Source organism: Trachemys scripta, chromosome 1, assembly GCF_013100865.1.
Source record: "Trachemys scripta elegans isolate TJP31775 chromosome 1, CAS_Tse_1.0, whole genome shotgun sequence".
Taxonomy (NCBI): domain Eukaryota; kingdom Metazoa; phylum Chordata; order Testudines; family Emydidae; genus Trachemys; species Trachemys scripta.
Genome location: NC_048298.1, coordinates 302702700 through 302719302, shown reverse-complemented (window position 1 = coordinate 302719302; position 16603 = coordinate 302702700). Strand labels below are relative to the sequence as shown.

The 16603-nt window shown below is 42.4% G+C and overlaps 1 protein-coding gene across 4 annotated transcripts in view; it reads left to right on the top strand.

Annotated features, from left to right (window-relative positions):
• Positions 1–16603, top strand: part of WASF3 (WASP family member 3) — a 154871-nt gene that overhangs the window by 111550 nt on the left and 26718 nt on the right. For all 4 annotated transcript variants that reach the window (XM_034758713.1, XM_034758714.1, XM_034758715.1 and 1 more), the window contains one exon: positions 8622–8764. In XM_034758713.1, the coding sequence (XP_034614604.1) occupies positions 8632–8764 (133 nt within the window). In that variant the 5' untranslated portion in view covers positions 8622–8631. The remainder of the gene's footprint in view (positions 1–8621; positions 8765–16603) is intronic.

Below are 16603 nucleotides of genomic sequence, written 5' to 3'. Positions count from 1 at the left end.
TTCATTCTGCACAACTTCACTTGTTCTGGCAGAACAACTCTCTGGGGCCACAGAGAGTGACTTGTAACAGCAGAAAGAGCAATGTAGAGGGGAAAAATGAAGATAGAACATGGAAGTTCATAGATTTTTAAGGCCAGAAGGGACCATTTCTGGTCACCTTCTCTGACCTCCTGCAAAAGAACCTCTTTTTAATAACTGCCTAAGAAGTTCTTTTTACCAAGTTCCTCTATACGTTTTCAGTTCTCTTGAAAATACAGCATCTCATTTTCTCTAATGTATCCTAACACAGTAGTCACTGTGGAATAACCACCAGTATATTAGTCTGGTTCCATGGACTAATTCAATAAAATAGTAAAAATACAGCAAGCTTTAGTTTTCATACAAATCTTGCAGCATCTGGTCATACAATAGGATAGAGCTATAGAAAAATGATCTCTTTTCTTTGAGCCTTAGTCTCCTCTCAGATGGTTCCATTTGAGAGTGAGGATGGTTGTGTGTTATACTAAAAACATATTTATAAAAGGACTTAGCATTTTCTAGAGAATGTAATTCGTCAAAAGATTACTTGAAGCACTCTTTCTGTTTTGTGAAAACCATCTGCACATTGGGTATTTCTGTTACTGTATACAATTCTTTCTGTGGTGGCCAAGCTTACAAGTATCTGAATGATCGATCCTATTAAATGCATGGCCCTTTCTGACCTCCCACTCTTCTCTACTCACTTCCTTTCCTTCCAATCTCTATTCCTCTCCTCTGAATTTTGCTTCTATTCTTTCTAACGTTAATAATTTTTCTTTAACTGGTTGGATTTTTATAAGCAAATTGCTTTATATTTTAACCACTCATGTTATATATAATTAAATGTTTAAAGTATTGCTAAGGTTAGGTAGCAAATGGTTAATATATTATGAGAAGTTTATGTATATGAGAATTTATGTATTATGAAATGTTAATGTATATTTTGTTTTTTTGTGTATATATCTTTTAAAAAAAAAAAAAAGTTAATGTAAAAAAAATCTGCACCTGGCGATGCTTTTGCTCAGTCTGAATTGTGCCCTAGTAATGCAGAGACATATTTCATCTCCTACTCCTACTTGCTGTTAACATCTATTGAAAAAGAATTTAGCCACGTTGCTGCTGTGAACCCATAAGATTTTTCTAACTTGTTTACTTAGCTTGGAAAGTGTGTGTGAGATGCAGAGTAGTGATAAGAAAATGATAGAAGGGTTATATATTCACAAAGAAATACATGTTACATTTGTTAAAACATGTATGGTAGTGAATAAAATGGGGTGAAGAATAGAAATATATTTTACTAGCTGTATACAAAAGTTTGTAGCACTGGAAAGTTCTAGGATAATTAGTAAAGCAAGAGACATTTAATTGAAAAGATCCTTATGTTAATGAATTGATACCAGATCAAGCAGAAAATTGTTCCTTTAAAAAGTGCTGTCTTAATTTTTAATCAGAGCTGAATGAAGTATGGTATTAGAATTTATGCTTATGTATTGGCTTTAATTAAGAAAAGCCTGTAAATTATTTTAAAAATCTGGTCTCTGTGCCTCCATATTGTAGGTGTCATATTTGATTCAATCAATAGATGAAATATAATTTTCTGAGGAAATTATACATTCCAGTGAGTATCTTTTTCTGATCCTCCTCTGCTTAAGAAATGTATCTTCAGTGCTCATCTTAAATGAGCCCTATTGCATAAATAAAACAAGCAATTACTAGTATATTCTTTTAACATAGTGCATAGTTTTAATGATTATTGTTGAGCATACATATTGGAATTTAACTTCCAATTGAAACATATTAAATAGATGTTAAATAAGCTACAAAGAAAATACACCCAAAAGCACAACTTACAGCTGGAACTAGTGTGTCTTCTTTACTGAGCTGCAGAACATTTAAGAAAGCCCATCTGAAAGAAGGAAAGCTGTGCACAATTATATATAAAACACAAATTCCACTATATTTACCTGGTTAAAAAAATACTCACACTTATCAAGTAGAGGACATTACTGCTAAATTGCAAATCACAATGACTAATTCTAAGAAAATATATTTTTGTGAAATGTTCATTAATCATGCACTAGAATTTCAGAAACTTTGCTCGTATATGACATGGAGAGTGCTTAAATCTGTACTAGCTGGTATGATAATGTTGCCTACGAATAGGTTATAGGTAACTATATGATGTATTTTATGTATTGAAGTAATTTTAAGATTTGGGATCTGCAGTTATACTAATGATGGCCTATTAATTTACTTCCTACTAGCTTCAGTTTTATCCCTTTCTTACACAGTTAAATAATTTCTTATAAGTAGTTTCATGTTCTACACAAATAGTATGCTGTACCCTGTATAAAGTGTGCATATGCTTTAGCAGTTCTAAACGTCCAGAAGTCTTTTGTTAGGCCAACATCATAAAACTGAGTAATCTTACATGTTAAATAGTGCTTTAAAAACTAATAATCCAGTCCTCGAGGAGTACAAAAACATCAAACAGGAACCAAAAATCATCATGTGGGTCTTGTATTAAATAAAAAATGAGTTTCCTGTATCCGTTCTGAAACATCAGATTTAAAACAAAATATCACCAGACTGAACTGGCTTTAAGACATGAAATATTTAAAAACACTTCCTGTCTCTGGAGGACTAAGATATTGAAATTCAAGTCTATGTGTTTTTTAAAAATTTTTTATTAAGATGTTGTTTTGAAAACCTCTTGAAATTAAATAAGTTGTGTGTTTAATATTCAGTCAAAAGAACTCTTTTTGCAAAATACTCAATGGACTGCTCTAAAATATTTTTTTTCTTCCCAGCTTGCTACAAGTGAATTCTAAAGATTTATTTCAAAAACAGTGGTTGTTAAAAGTGTTGTATTGTTTTGTCTCAGAAGCAGAAAGACTTTTTCTATTTTACCAATATGATTTCAATATACTCCTGGGGGAATTCTGTGCCTTAAAAATTCTGCATATTTTATCTGTCAAAATAACACAATATAATCACAGCAGTTGCAAATATTTTGGTAATTTATTTCAAAATACCTGTCAGTGAGTATGTCTGTAACAATAGAGATAATAAAAAAAAAGATTCAGGAAATGTCACTTGGCTGGGGCTCCCAATGTATGCACCGAGACAGGTTCGCTTACCGGCTCCGGTTCCATATGTCTCTGCCGTTGACTCCAGGAAGGCTCAGATGTGCTCCTGGACCTCATGAACTGTTTGCCTTGGAAGGGATGAGGTCTCTGCTTGCTAAGAGGGCCTCCCTCCTACGTCGGATCCGCTGCCTTCTTGTCATGTTCCTATAATGCACCCCATTTTGTCGGCACTTCCACTTGTACAGGACTCCAGTTTCTCTGAGTCAGTGAACTCTGATGATATGCATGGTCTGCTGCTTCTGTTCTGAAGGCATGACTACCTGAAGGTTCTGACAGAGCTGTGGCAATACCTTCCATTGTCTCAGTTCAGGAGCCTCTGGTATCTGACTCCATGGGCACTGATACCACAATATCAGGATCAACCAGGTTGGCCATATTGGAGCTTGTGGCACCAGTATCTGCCTTTGGAACTGTCCCAATCCATCCAGGAGGAGTCCCCAATTTCACTGACCCATCCTTTGTTGAGTAGACATTTGGAATCGGGGCCAGACGATACACCAGTTAGCCCAGCTCCATCAGTACCTCTGGGTCTGGACAGGCTTCCCTCATCGTCCCCAGATGCAGCTGTTGTTGACACCTTCCTCTCCTCCTGATGACTATCATCAGTTTCAGGAACTGCTAAGAACAACAGCTAATGCTGTTCAGATCCTGTTGGAAGGGGTGCAGGACAGTCAGCACCAACTGTTAGATATTTTGCATGCAGGGCCAGCTCCAGGGTTTTGACCGCCCCAAGCAGCCAAAAAAAAACAACAAACCAACAACCCGCGATCGCGATCTGCTGCGGCAATTCGGTGGGAGGTCCTTCGCTCCGAGCGGGAGTGAGGGACCGTCCGCCGAATTGCCGCCAAATAACTGGACGTGCCGCCCCTCTCCGGGGTGGCCGCCCCAAGCACCTGTTTGCCAGGCTGGTGCCTGAAGCCGGCCCTGTTTGCATGCATTGGTACCATCCAGAGTGGCTCTACTGATCAACAATGTCATTCTCCAATCGGCAGGTACTGTGTGACATACCCAGACCACATGTACCTCCACCCGAAAGGGTGACTACACAAAAATGAGGAGGTTAGTGAAACAGAAGTTAAAAGTACAACACCAAAAGTGAAATCCCTGCAAGCGGCATTGAAACTTTTTAAAGACTCCATAATAGAGGCTCAACTTAAATGTATACCCCAAATTAAAAAATATAGTAAGAGAACCAAAAAGTGCCACTGTGGCTAAACAACAAAGTAAAAGAAGCAGTGAGAGGCTGTCACTGTGCCTCCATGGGTCACAACTGAGAATACCAAATTCAGGACAAACTGGTGAGAAATAGGGCAGACACTCCCCCCCCCCCCCCCCCCCCCCCCCAAACCAGTGGTTATTCTCCCATAAGATCTACCAAACCAGCAACAAAAGTAAACTTCCATTTTACCACACTGGCTAATAAGTCCAGAAAAAGCAGTTTCCTTAGGCCTCCCCCCACTGCCATGTGCTGCTCCTGCCCTCTGCCTTGGAGCTGCTCCCAGAGACTCCTGCGGGGGAAGGGGGGAAGAGGAGGGCTATTGTCAGGGTGTCTCCCCCTCCCCCCTGCTCCTGCACCCCGGTTACCCCATCTTCCATAGAGCTGCGGGGGAGAGACACATTACAGAGGGAGCTTCTAGGCAGTAGCTGCTGTCTCAGGAGGTCTCAGCAAGCTGATTTAATTAACAGGGCAATGTACTTAAGCCTGAGGTCAGCTACTTAAAGGGGAAATGTGCATTTTTTTCTCTCACACACAGGGTGTGTCTGTCTGCCCTCCCTCCTTTCCTGCTGCCTCCTAGAGTGTGAGAATTAACCCTTGAGGGCTCAGTCAATTGCTAGTTCATTTAGCAGTGAGGCATTCCCTGGAAAATATCCCACCCTCTAACTCCTCCATCTCAACCAAGCTTCACAATCATCATCACTGTGTACCAGTATTAAATTATTTGTTTAAAACTTATACTGTGTGTGTGTGTGTGTGTGTGTGTGTGTGTGTGTGTGTGTATATAATATAGTCTTTTGTGTGGTGAAAAAAATTTCCCTGGAACCAAACCCCTCCATTTACATTAATTCTTATGGGGAAATTGGATTCGCTTAACATTGTTTCGCTTAAAGTTGCATTTTTCAGGAACATAACTACAACGGTAAGTGAGGAGTTCCTGTATACATATGAAATGATGGTGTCTAAATTAGTTGATACCACTCAAGAAAGAAATCTTACAGTCATTGTGGCTAGTTCTCTGAAAACATCCACTCAATGTGCAGCGGCAGTCAAAAAAGCGAACAGAATGTTGGCAATCATTAAGAAAGGGATAGATAATAAGACAGAAAATGTCATATTGCCTCTATATAAATCCATGGTACACCCACGTCTTGAATACTGCGTGCAAATGTGGTTGCCCCATTTCAAAAAAGATGTATTGGAATTGAAAAAGGTTCAGAAAAGGGCAGCAATAGTGATTAGGTGTATGGAATGGCTTCCATATGAGAAGAGATTAATAAGACTGGGACTTTTCAGCTTGGAAAAGAGATGACTAAGGGGGTATATGATAGAGGTCTATAAAATCATGACTGGTGTGGAAAAAATAAATAAGGAAGTGTTGTTTACTCCTTTTCGTAACACAAGAACTAGGGGTCACCAAATGAAATTAATAGGGAGCAGTTTTAAAACAAACAAAAGGAAGTATTTTTTCCACACAACACACAGTCAGTCTGTGGAAGTCTTTGCCAGAGGATGTTGTGAAGGCCAAGATTATAACAGGGTTCAAAAAAGAACTAGATAAGTTCAAGGAGGATAGGTCCATCAATGGCTATTAGCTAGGAAAGGCAGGGATGGTGTCCCTATCCTCTGTTTGCCAGAAGCTGGGAATGGGCGACGGGATGGATCACTTGAGGATTGTCTGTTCTGTTCATTCCTTCTGGAGCACCTGGCATTGGCCACTGTTGGAAGACAGGCTACTAGGCTAGATGGACCTTTGGTCTGACCCAGTATGGCGGCTTTTTTATTCTTACACTCTTTTACCTACAAAGGATGAGGCCATTCCAGAAGTCTCCTAGGCTATTTGTTGCCATAGTAGGCAGATTTCAGGGGCAGGCCATTTCCACCCAGAGAATCTCGAAGTGGGTCTCAGAGTGCATTATGCTTTATCAGTTGTTGGGGCAGTCCCCACCAGGTGGCATTCAGGCCCATTCCGCAAGAGCACAAGCATCAACTACGGCCGCTCTCCACAATATGTCCCTTATGGATGTATGTAAGGTGGCCATGTGGAGTTTGGTACGCAACTTTTCTTCTCACTATGCCATCGTGCAAGACTCTGACAGATGCCTCATTTGATGCAGTGGTCTCCGTTCTATGGTGCAGTCATCTTCCTTGCGCCCTTCTCTTATCTAGATACTGCTTGTTAATCATCTTCAATGGAATACAATAGGGACCGTCACTCGAAGAAGAAGACGGGGAGGTTACTTATGTGTAACTAGAGGCTCTTTGTGATGTGTGGTCTCTATCTGTATTCCAATCCCGCCCTCCTTTCCCTCTGCTGCAGATTTGTTAGATTTGTGGTAGAGAAGGAACTGAAGGTGCAGTCAGTCCGCCCTGCCCTTTATTGTCTTGGGCGAAACCATGAGGCAGTACAAGGGCGTATGCGTGGACTGATGGACTTTCCTACTTTGAAAAGTTCCAAGCACACAACGCATGTGCATAACTCTCAGTGGAATACAGATAGGGACCACGCATCTCAAAGAGCCTCCAGTAACATGTAAGTAATCTCCCCTTCTGCACAAATTCTGCATTGCACAGTGGCGTAGAATTCTCTCAGGAGTAAATTAAAGGTGAAAGGTTACTACTTTATTACTGCTCCAGTGCAGCAAAAAGGAAGTATTCAATATTTGCCTCCAAATAAACTCTTGCCACTTAGTTTTCCTAAGGTTGATCCAGATTTCTGTACAAAATATGCCCTTCTGGAATGTATCTGTGATCCTACAAAGCTAAACATTTATTGTTGTCATCAGACATTTAAAAAAAAAGAAAATACCTGAGCTTTCAATCTCTGCAGAAAAATCATTGGTTCACTTGCTGATCATTACCTTGCTTGACTACTGCAACTTCCTCCTCTCTAATCTTCTTTGCCTCATTCCCTTGGTTCGTTCCAAAATGCCCATCTCAAAATCATCTTTCTTGCCTTTCAGTTGCTAATTTACAAAGATTTATTAACTGATAATTTTTTTAATAACTTGTTACCTTTACTTCCACCTTCGAGTCACTTCACTGTATCCCCATGGAACGTTGCATCAAGTTCAAACTTTTTGTCTTCACTTTCTTACGGACCTGTATTATGCAGCAACCAGGCCCATGTCTCCTTTCACAATCCCGTCAGTCTGTTCTGTTTTGCCACATGTTTGCCTTTCTCCATCCTCAACCCCTACAGGGACACAAGCCTTGATGTCCCTTTTGTTTTCTCCAACAAATGTCTTTGCAGATTCGATATTGCCTTTTATACTTGAAATGGTCTTCTTCCAAAATCTGTTTGTCAAGTCTGCATCATTACCTCATTCAGATCATCCCTAAAGGCATATTTCTGCAACATCACCTAGAAAAACAAGTATATTTAGTTACAAAATATCAAACGTTGTAACAGCCACACAACCAACAGCTATACGACCAATAAGACTTTAACTGAGGAATCTTATTTCTGTAACTTGTGTCCTCTCCCGCAGCACATTACTTTTGGATGTTAGATCTTAATTTGTCTGTTAAGTCCACTTAGGGTACATCTACACTACAGGGGGGAGTCGATTTAAGATACACAAATTCAGCTACGTGAATAGCGTAGCTGAATTCGACATATCGCAGCCAACTTACCCCGCTGTGAGGACGGCGGCAAAATCGACTTCTGCGGCTTTCTGTCGGCGGCGCTTACTCCCACCTCCGCTGGTGGAGTAAGAGCGCCGATTTGGGGATCGATTGTCGCGTCCCAACGATCCCCGAGAGGTCGATTTCTACCCGCCGATTCAGGCGGGTAGTGTAGACCTAGTCTGAGACTATAAACTCTTCAGGGCAGGGACTTGTCATTCTCGTGTTTTCTGCAGGGCCGGCTCCAGGCGCCAGCTTGTCAAGCAGGTGCTTGGGGCGGCCGCTCCGGAGAGGGGCGGCACGTCCAGGTATTCGGTGGCAATTCGGCGGACGGTCCCTCGCTCCGCCTGGGAGCGAAGGACCTCCTGCCGAATTGCCGCCGCAGATCGCGATCGCGGCTTTTTTTTGTTTGTTTTGGTTTGGCTGCTTGGAGCGGCCAAAACCCTAGAGCAGCCCTGATTTTCTGGGCAGTGCCTAGAACACTTGAGGGTGATCTAAAATGAGCAATAAAGGGAAACACTTATTTAAGGTATATTAGGGAAATGTCCAGTGTACATTGTAACTTCCTATTTTGCTTGAACTATAACACTTTTTTTTCCTGTAAATTGCAGATTGTGAGCCATGCCTTTAGTAAAGAGGAACATTGAACCTAGGCACCTCTGTCGAGGAGCTCTTCCTGAAGGAATAACTAGTGAACTGGAATGTGTCACCAACAGTACCCTTGCTGCTATTATACGGCAACTAAGCAGTCTGAGTAAGTCTCTATAGTTTTGTACTTTCGTTTATTAATGAAAAATTGAGTAGCACAAAGGCTTTGTTTGCTTGTTTTAAATGGACAAATTAAAGTTTAAGACTTTGTCATTTGCAAAGTGTATCGTAATAATACTTCTGCTCTTATATACTGCTTTACATCTTCAAAGGTCTGTGCAAACAATACCTTCCTGAGGTATCTGGAGTTTAGATGTGGAAAGTGTGGCACAGAGAGACTAAGTGAACTTGCCTCAGATAATTACAATATTTACGTTAGCTATAGATTAAATATGTGTAACTTTAGACTCTTTTCTGCCAGAAACAGAACAGAAAATGGTTTCATGAAGTAATTTATACAGGTAAAGCTCTTAATTAAAATGTCTGTTATGTGACTTCATTAGGTTTCCAACTCCGTAAGATAATGGCACTAGATATTATTCTTTTGAGCTTACATTTATTAGGAAAGTTTGAGTCTACTGAACTTGTTTAGAGAGCAGTGAGCTCTGACTAATCCACCCTGTACTAAACTGTGTCCAAGAAAAGTATCATGTTTAAATATCTGACTGCAGTTCTAAATGTTGTTTAATGTGAGTGAATCTCATGGGGAATGTCCTCAGGATTCTATTTCTATATATATTATGGCAGCTATTGTGATGCTGATGTTAAGATGGTGTTCTGTTCTGTTTTGCACTCAAAGCAGGCGCTCTATATTGAGGGCCTCTGTGCATTTCCACTTACAGGATTTGGCACCTGTGGTATCAAGCTATGGAACTGCATCAAAAACTTGTCTGTTGGGAGGGATACAGGAGTGCTCTTATGCTGGTGCTTGTCATTGGCTTCATCTGTACAAGAGAGTGCATGCCACTGCTGCTGAGAGCTAACAGAACTGCCTCTCTTATCCATAAGCTTGTTTTTCCTCCAGTGTTCTATTACAACTATATTGTTCAGGAAAGTGTAGTTGGGAGCCATTCGGCCTCAAGTTAACCCCAAGGTTGTCAAGTCCCGAACCCTGCTGGGGTTCAAATATGTGCATCTTGCTCAGTTGTATTTCCCGAAACAGATGCCTCTCAGTTTATTAGGATCATATCTGAATCCTTATGTGCAAGGGTTGGCTAGTAGAAAACATCAACATGTTTATTCTCAAAAGAAAGCATAAAGCTTAATTTATTCAAAATTTTGAATGTTATTTCTGAACACTTCAGGAAGTAGAACCATACTGGCTTTTATCCCATACACCAAGAATGTATCCTCCATCCAAAAGAGGGCCCTGAGTCCAGTGAGGGGCATGTTTTGGTGGCTCCTGCAATGGAAGAGGGTAAAAAGGACAAGATGGGCCAGGTCTTGAGAGAGTTCCAGCCTCGAGAGGACTTCTGGGCTGGGCTTGAGGTCTTGTGAGATTTGGCTTGTGATTTGGAGCCATAAGGTCTCGCAGGATTTGGCACAAGATTTGGAGCCATGATGAGAGCAGTGTGCTCAGAGTCACTTCCTGTTTGCTGGTTACCAGCAGTGAACCCACCCTCCCTTCCTGTGCTAGGTTGCTGTGGGCTGTGCTAGTTGCCACTGCGGAGCTGAGAAGGAATTTTTCCCCAAGCCACCAAATAGGCTGAGACTGCTTGGGTTTTTTTTTGCCCTCCTCACAGAAAAACCTAGGGATTTGGTTTTGGACAACCTGAGCCTGGAATTCACCCTTGCCCAGAGGTAACAGTTTGGACTTATGTCAGAGTCATGTAATTGTTGCGACTTCTGACAAGTGCCCATTGCAGGACCTCATTCATATAAGCTGTTTTTCCAAAAGAGATGCTCTAGGATTTACTTTGGGAAAGTTCTGTGCCCTGTGTTCTACAGGAGGTCAGATTAGATTATCACAATGGTCCCTTTGGGCCTTGGAGTCTATGAATCTGTGACAGACCCTTGGAAAGGAAGGTACTGAACCAAGAAGAGTTTAGAGACAGACTGAGCCTGTTTCCCTTAAAAGACTCAAACTTCGGGTTCCCAAAAGGAATAAAAGATTGTAACTGTACTTGAGAATCATGGAGCATGTAGACCTTAAAGATATTTGGAACTGAAAGTAGAATGGGTGTAAAACTCTGTTAAAATAAATATGATATCCCTTTGTTTTAAGTATTGCTACGTTGTCCATTTTCTTTCTCACTCCCCCCGCTTCCTTAGTTTCTGTGGTGGTGAGATCATCCTGGCCCAGTAGGCAATAATAAATTAGTGACACGGGGGTCCTGTAGAAAAGCAGTATGTGATTAGGTAACTATGTGATTATGTAACTAAAAACTGTTTCATAATATATATGCAGAAGTGGGCAGAATTAAAGTTTCACAGGCAACCATGCTACATGGCCCCGATATTTTTTAATCTATGCACCGTGGATATGCCAGTGACAGAGTCGAGGAAATTCATGTATGCAGATATCATTGCCCTAACTGTTCAGCACACAAGCCTCCATACTGTCAACTGCACCCCGACCCAAGATTTTAGCACAGTGACAAATTATTTCCAACATGGGAAATTTAGGCCTAACCCGAAAAAAAACTATGGTGACCATTTTCCATCTGAACAATAAAATGTCTAATACCAAACTCGATATGCAGTTCTACGGTAAGAACGTCAGCCATGAGGTTAACCCAAAATATCTTGGTGTTACACTGGACCGGAGTTTGACCTTTCGACAACACCTCAAGAACACTTGTGATAAGGTCAGGTCTTGTGTCATGCTTATCAGAAAACTGGCCAAAACATCATGGGGCTTCAGTCCATGGACCCTATGAACTGCAACAATTGCCTGGGTATATTCTGCAGCCGAATGCTGTGCGCCAGTGTCGTCTCACAGCAGTCACACTAAACTCCTTGATACACAACTCAATAACGCCATGCCCATAGTGTCAGGGACACTCAAATTGATTCCAGTTGACTGGCTCCTGGTCCTGTCGCATATCCAGCCTCCCCAGATTAGAAGAGGTGCTGAGACTTCCTGCAATCTCAATCATGTCAATGTAAACACAAGGATCCATTGCATGATGACCTGCAGAACCCACCAAAGACAAGATGAAAATCCCACAATCCTCTTTGGAACTGCATCAAGACCCTTACACTCAACTTCGATGCTGAGGCTCAGTGGAGAGCCACATGGAGCATTTTGATGGCTCAGAGCAAACAGCTCGTCATTGACCCTACCGAGGAACCACCAGGTTTTGATTTATGTTGGAAAGACTGGTGCTGATTGAATCACATCATGACATCTCATCAGAGATGTGGACAAACCCTCTTTAAATGGAAAATGAGGCAAATACCTGTATGCAACTGTGGTCACCAGCACAAACGATGGAGCACATCATATCTGAGTATCCCCTTCATTCTTTTGCCAGGGACCTGAAGGACATTCACCTACTCAATGCTGTGGCAATGTGCTAGCTATCAAATCTAGCTATAAATTTGTAATCATTGCTAGCTACCCAAGCCATACTGAAGAAGAAGGAGGTAGGGAACCATAAGTCTGCCTGTCACGTGCTTGATTATACAACCTGAATAATATTCTTAATGTAGGTTTTTGTAAGTAACTTCCTAGTTTTTTAAAAAAGAAAATAGTAAAAAAAACATTATATTATGTTCAACTGTAACAACTTCCTCCCATCATGTATTATCGGTCAGGTGTGAGTCCTGAACCTTTAGCACCACAGCACAGACTCTTACCACCTGAGCGTCAGGATTTAAGAGAGAGCTGTTATCCCGGAATGGGGCATAGACTGCTAGGCTCAGGGGTGGCTAGTGGAAGACTAACCTAGCTTGTGTGCGCGCTGTCTCTCTCCATCTTCTCTCCCTTCCTCGGAGGTCAAAGGAGCTTCTGCCCCATGTGGTGCCCCCAGAGGGGTATTGGGGAAGGGCTACTGGTGACGTTTGCTGGGTCTGGGGAGGAATGGGGTTAATGGTGGTGTGGCCTGATCCAGCTCTATCCCCTCTCCCTGTGCTCTGACAGCTCTCAGGCTTTCTCAGTGCAGTGTGCATAGGGAGCGTCTTCACTGAAGCGCTACAGTGGCACAGCTGCTTTTTAAGTGTAGACAAGACCCCAGTAAGATTCAGACCTCTTCCTTGAGCTTTGTGCATACAAAATGCTGGCTGCTAACTCTCCATCTTGAATACTTTTATATAGGCTTGGAAGGATTAGATTTTGATTGGTAAATGTTGATTTCAGGGCCAGCCTTAGGGAAAATGGCGGCACACTGGGCAAACTTGCATTTTGGTGCCCCTGGTCCCCATGGGCTCCCCAGGCTTCCCACCCTCCCTTCACCCCAAAGGCCTGCTCCCCTTCCTGCACCCCTAATCCCATAACCCCCTTCACTCCTAACCCCTGCATCCCCCTCCTGCACCCATGTGGGGAAACTGACCTGGATGCACGAAGCAGCTGGCATTGCTGCTCGCTCCCCTCGGGACTGTTGCTCCTCTGTCCTGCACACCCCTAGGGGGATGGGGGAGGGGAGGAGAGTGAGGAGCAACATCAGGGCTCTCTGCATCCAGGTCATTTTCCCTGCCTGGGCTGCGTAAGGAGAGGGAACGAGAGCAGTAGCTGCTGAGGCCTCACAGCACAGCACAGGTGGGGAAAGTGACCTGGATGCAGGGAGCTCTGGTGTGTGTTGGAGGGGAGGGACAGTGTGAGGAAGAAGGGGTGTGTGGGGGTGTGGGTAAAAACAGCTAATAAAAGCCAAAGCTGGCCAAAACACCAGCCATGTGCTGCTCCCACTAAAAGAGAACCATCACACTATTTCATCCTTCACATTTCTCATATGAACTACCAGGGCTTGAATTACATTTTTGCATGAAATTGGGGCAGCCAGAAACCCTGACCCTGGCCTGTCACTGAGCGTCCCCCCTCCCCCGCCTGATCGCACCACCCTCCTGGGGGAGGAGGTGGGGCCAGAGCAGAGCCGCAGCGGCTGAGGGCTCCTCTCCATCCGGCGCCAGCAGAGAGAAGTCGGGGTTTGGGGCTGGGCCGGGTGGAGAGGAACCAGCGGTGCAGCCCCTTGGCCGCAGCACGCACAAGTACACCTCTACCTTGATAGAACGCTGTCCTCGGGAGCCAAAAAATCTTACCGCGTTATAGGTGAAACCGTGTCATATCGAACTTGCTTTGATCCACTGGAGTGTGCAGCCCCACTCCCCGGGAGCACTGTGAAAATTTAAATAGATACAAATGTTTATTTTTAAGCATTTTTTTATCAGTCAAAACTATAAATTAATTGTAGCTACTTAAACATTGTAGTGTCATTTTTTCATCCTTGTGACGGACACCTCAGTAGTTGCAAATGCCATCTTAATTTAGTATTCATTACAAATTCAAAATAAAACCAATGTTTAGTCAAAAAGAAAATATATATTTGCCAGTAGTTCTAATTTGCAGCTCTGTTAGCAGTCATGACATATGTAGGCATTCCTGTATTTTCCATGGTTTCAGGGTGTTTCCCAGATTCCCACATTGGAGTCACCAGTCAAGTGTTCCCTAATATGGCTTGACAGGGGAATCAGTCAACTAATGTTTAGATAATTCTGCCTGGCTGAGAAGCAGAGGTGCTCACAAGGGAGATGAGGAGGCAGAGAAATATAGGTTGGTAGTAACACTAGTGGAACTTGGTGAGGAAAAACAAAATCCTGTCAGACTGAAAGGTTGGGAGAGGGCTTGCCAAGTTGAAGAAAGGGATTATTTAGGCACAACTGCAACAACGTGGGCAAACGTGTGGAGAAAGTGGAGCAAATAAATAAGATCACACAGAAAATAAAATTGGAAAAGTGTAACAGAAATAATCTTAAGCAAAAAGTACAATTGCATGAAAATTACAATGGCTATGAAAGATATAACAGGGATGAAATAAACAAAACAAGATTTTTAAAACAACTTCATGAAACATTAAAAACACATGATAATACTTGGCTCTTTATAAAGCACTATTATGGAAGTGCTTTACAAAATAAAGTAACATCCATCCCTATTTGAATATTGGGAAACTAGCAATTAAATGACTTGTGGATGGGTACACAGAATCCAGATTTTTCAACTCCCAGTTGAAGAAGGTTGACATTGGCGCACTTCTCTGCATACCAGGTTTAGGTAACAGGTTTTATATCGACATCAGCAATAGATTTTTGTCTCTAGCTGATGGCCAGATGAGGTTGAGGGCACTTGGTCTCTGTTCGTCTCCATCCTCCACCAATAAGCTATAGATGTCCAGCTCTTCAACCGTGGCTAACAGAGGAGGCCTTTCTGACAATTAAATTGAAAGCCACAGCCCACCAGCAAGGCGATAGGTACGGTCATAATTAGCTGAAGCGAAAGTTCAATGCCCTGGCACTTCACAGTCGCAAGGCATATTCTAACCAAATGGCAGATGAAGTTGAACTCTGCTTAGCCAGGAGAGACTTAAAGCTGACATTCCGTGTGATCTGCAACCTCAGCGGTCAAGAGGTAGTCGCTACAAATGGCATCCTGAATGATAGCCAAGGCCATCCATGTAAATCAGATGATGACATCCTCTCATGGTGGGTGGAACATTATCACAGTGCTCTGAAACACCCTCCAGCCACTGCTTGCCCGGAGCTGAATCATTTGGCAGTCACTGTGATTTCGGACCCAGATGCTTGTACAGATGCACTAACTTTGGATGAAGTGAAGCGTGCCATTTGCAAACTGAAAAAGAGATGTGCATCTGGCACTGATGGCATCTCCTTATAGCTGCTAAAATGTTCTTTTGACCCTGTAGCGGAATCGCTTCTGGTCATTTTTTGCCTGGCGTGAAGAAGTGGAACCTTGCCAACCACCTGGAGGGACAGTATTGTGAACTGACTTTATAAGGGCAAGGGACCACACAGTGAATGTAAGGGCTACAGACTGATCACCTTGTTGCCCATGCCAGGGAATGTGTTTGCATATATTCTGCTGGTGCGTTTGGAGTCCTTGCTACATCGGAAGCGTCACCCCCAACAGTCAGGCTTTACGACTAACAAGTCCATATTAAACACCATTTGGGCCCTTCGCTTGTTATTGGAGATACACCACGAGCTCAAGAAGCCTCTGTATGTAGTGTATGTCGATCTGAAGACTGCATTTGATTCAGTTGACCAAGTCATGTTGGGGAAGGCTTTAAAGATACATGTGGGGATCTTAAAGATCAACAGTTAACAAAGGCTTGATGATATTGAAAAAACTTCAGTGTCGGCCATAGGTCTTCAACATCTTGTTTCTAGTATGTCTGTCTTACTCACAAGCTGCATCTTCAAAAAAGACATTTTGATGAAGCTCTCGAGATCTTGGAATGAATCCTTCCGCCCTTCTGCATCCTTCTTCTCACCTGTTTGATAATTATCTAATTTCTTAGAGAGATGGAAATTCATCACCTCAGATTAGTGGAGTTCAGTGTGATAGCAGGACTTCAGCCAGTAGGAAAGTCGAAGTCTGGGGCAGATGACTCTTTGCTTATTCACTGGATCATACTGTTTTCCTTTAATAATACTGTTGTTACTTACACAATATAGTTAAGGACTCTTCTTTTAGCCCATAACCTGTCAGCCTCTCAATAGTTTTGGCTATGCAAGACGAAAACTTTCAGCTACATTCATGTTCATGGCCCTTTTGTATCGTGGGCAAATGCTTCTTTGGGGGATCCATTTAGTTGAAGTGTTGAACGAGACCACCAAGAATTAAGTGAGGTTCATTGATTGATTATGAAAATTCTCTTCCACCTGTCTCTATAACACAGCTGATAAGGAGTTTAAATATTTTTTTCTACTGTATATGCCAGAAAAGAGTCATTATGGGGAACAGATTATTTTGTTCTCTGATTTTATCCAT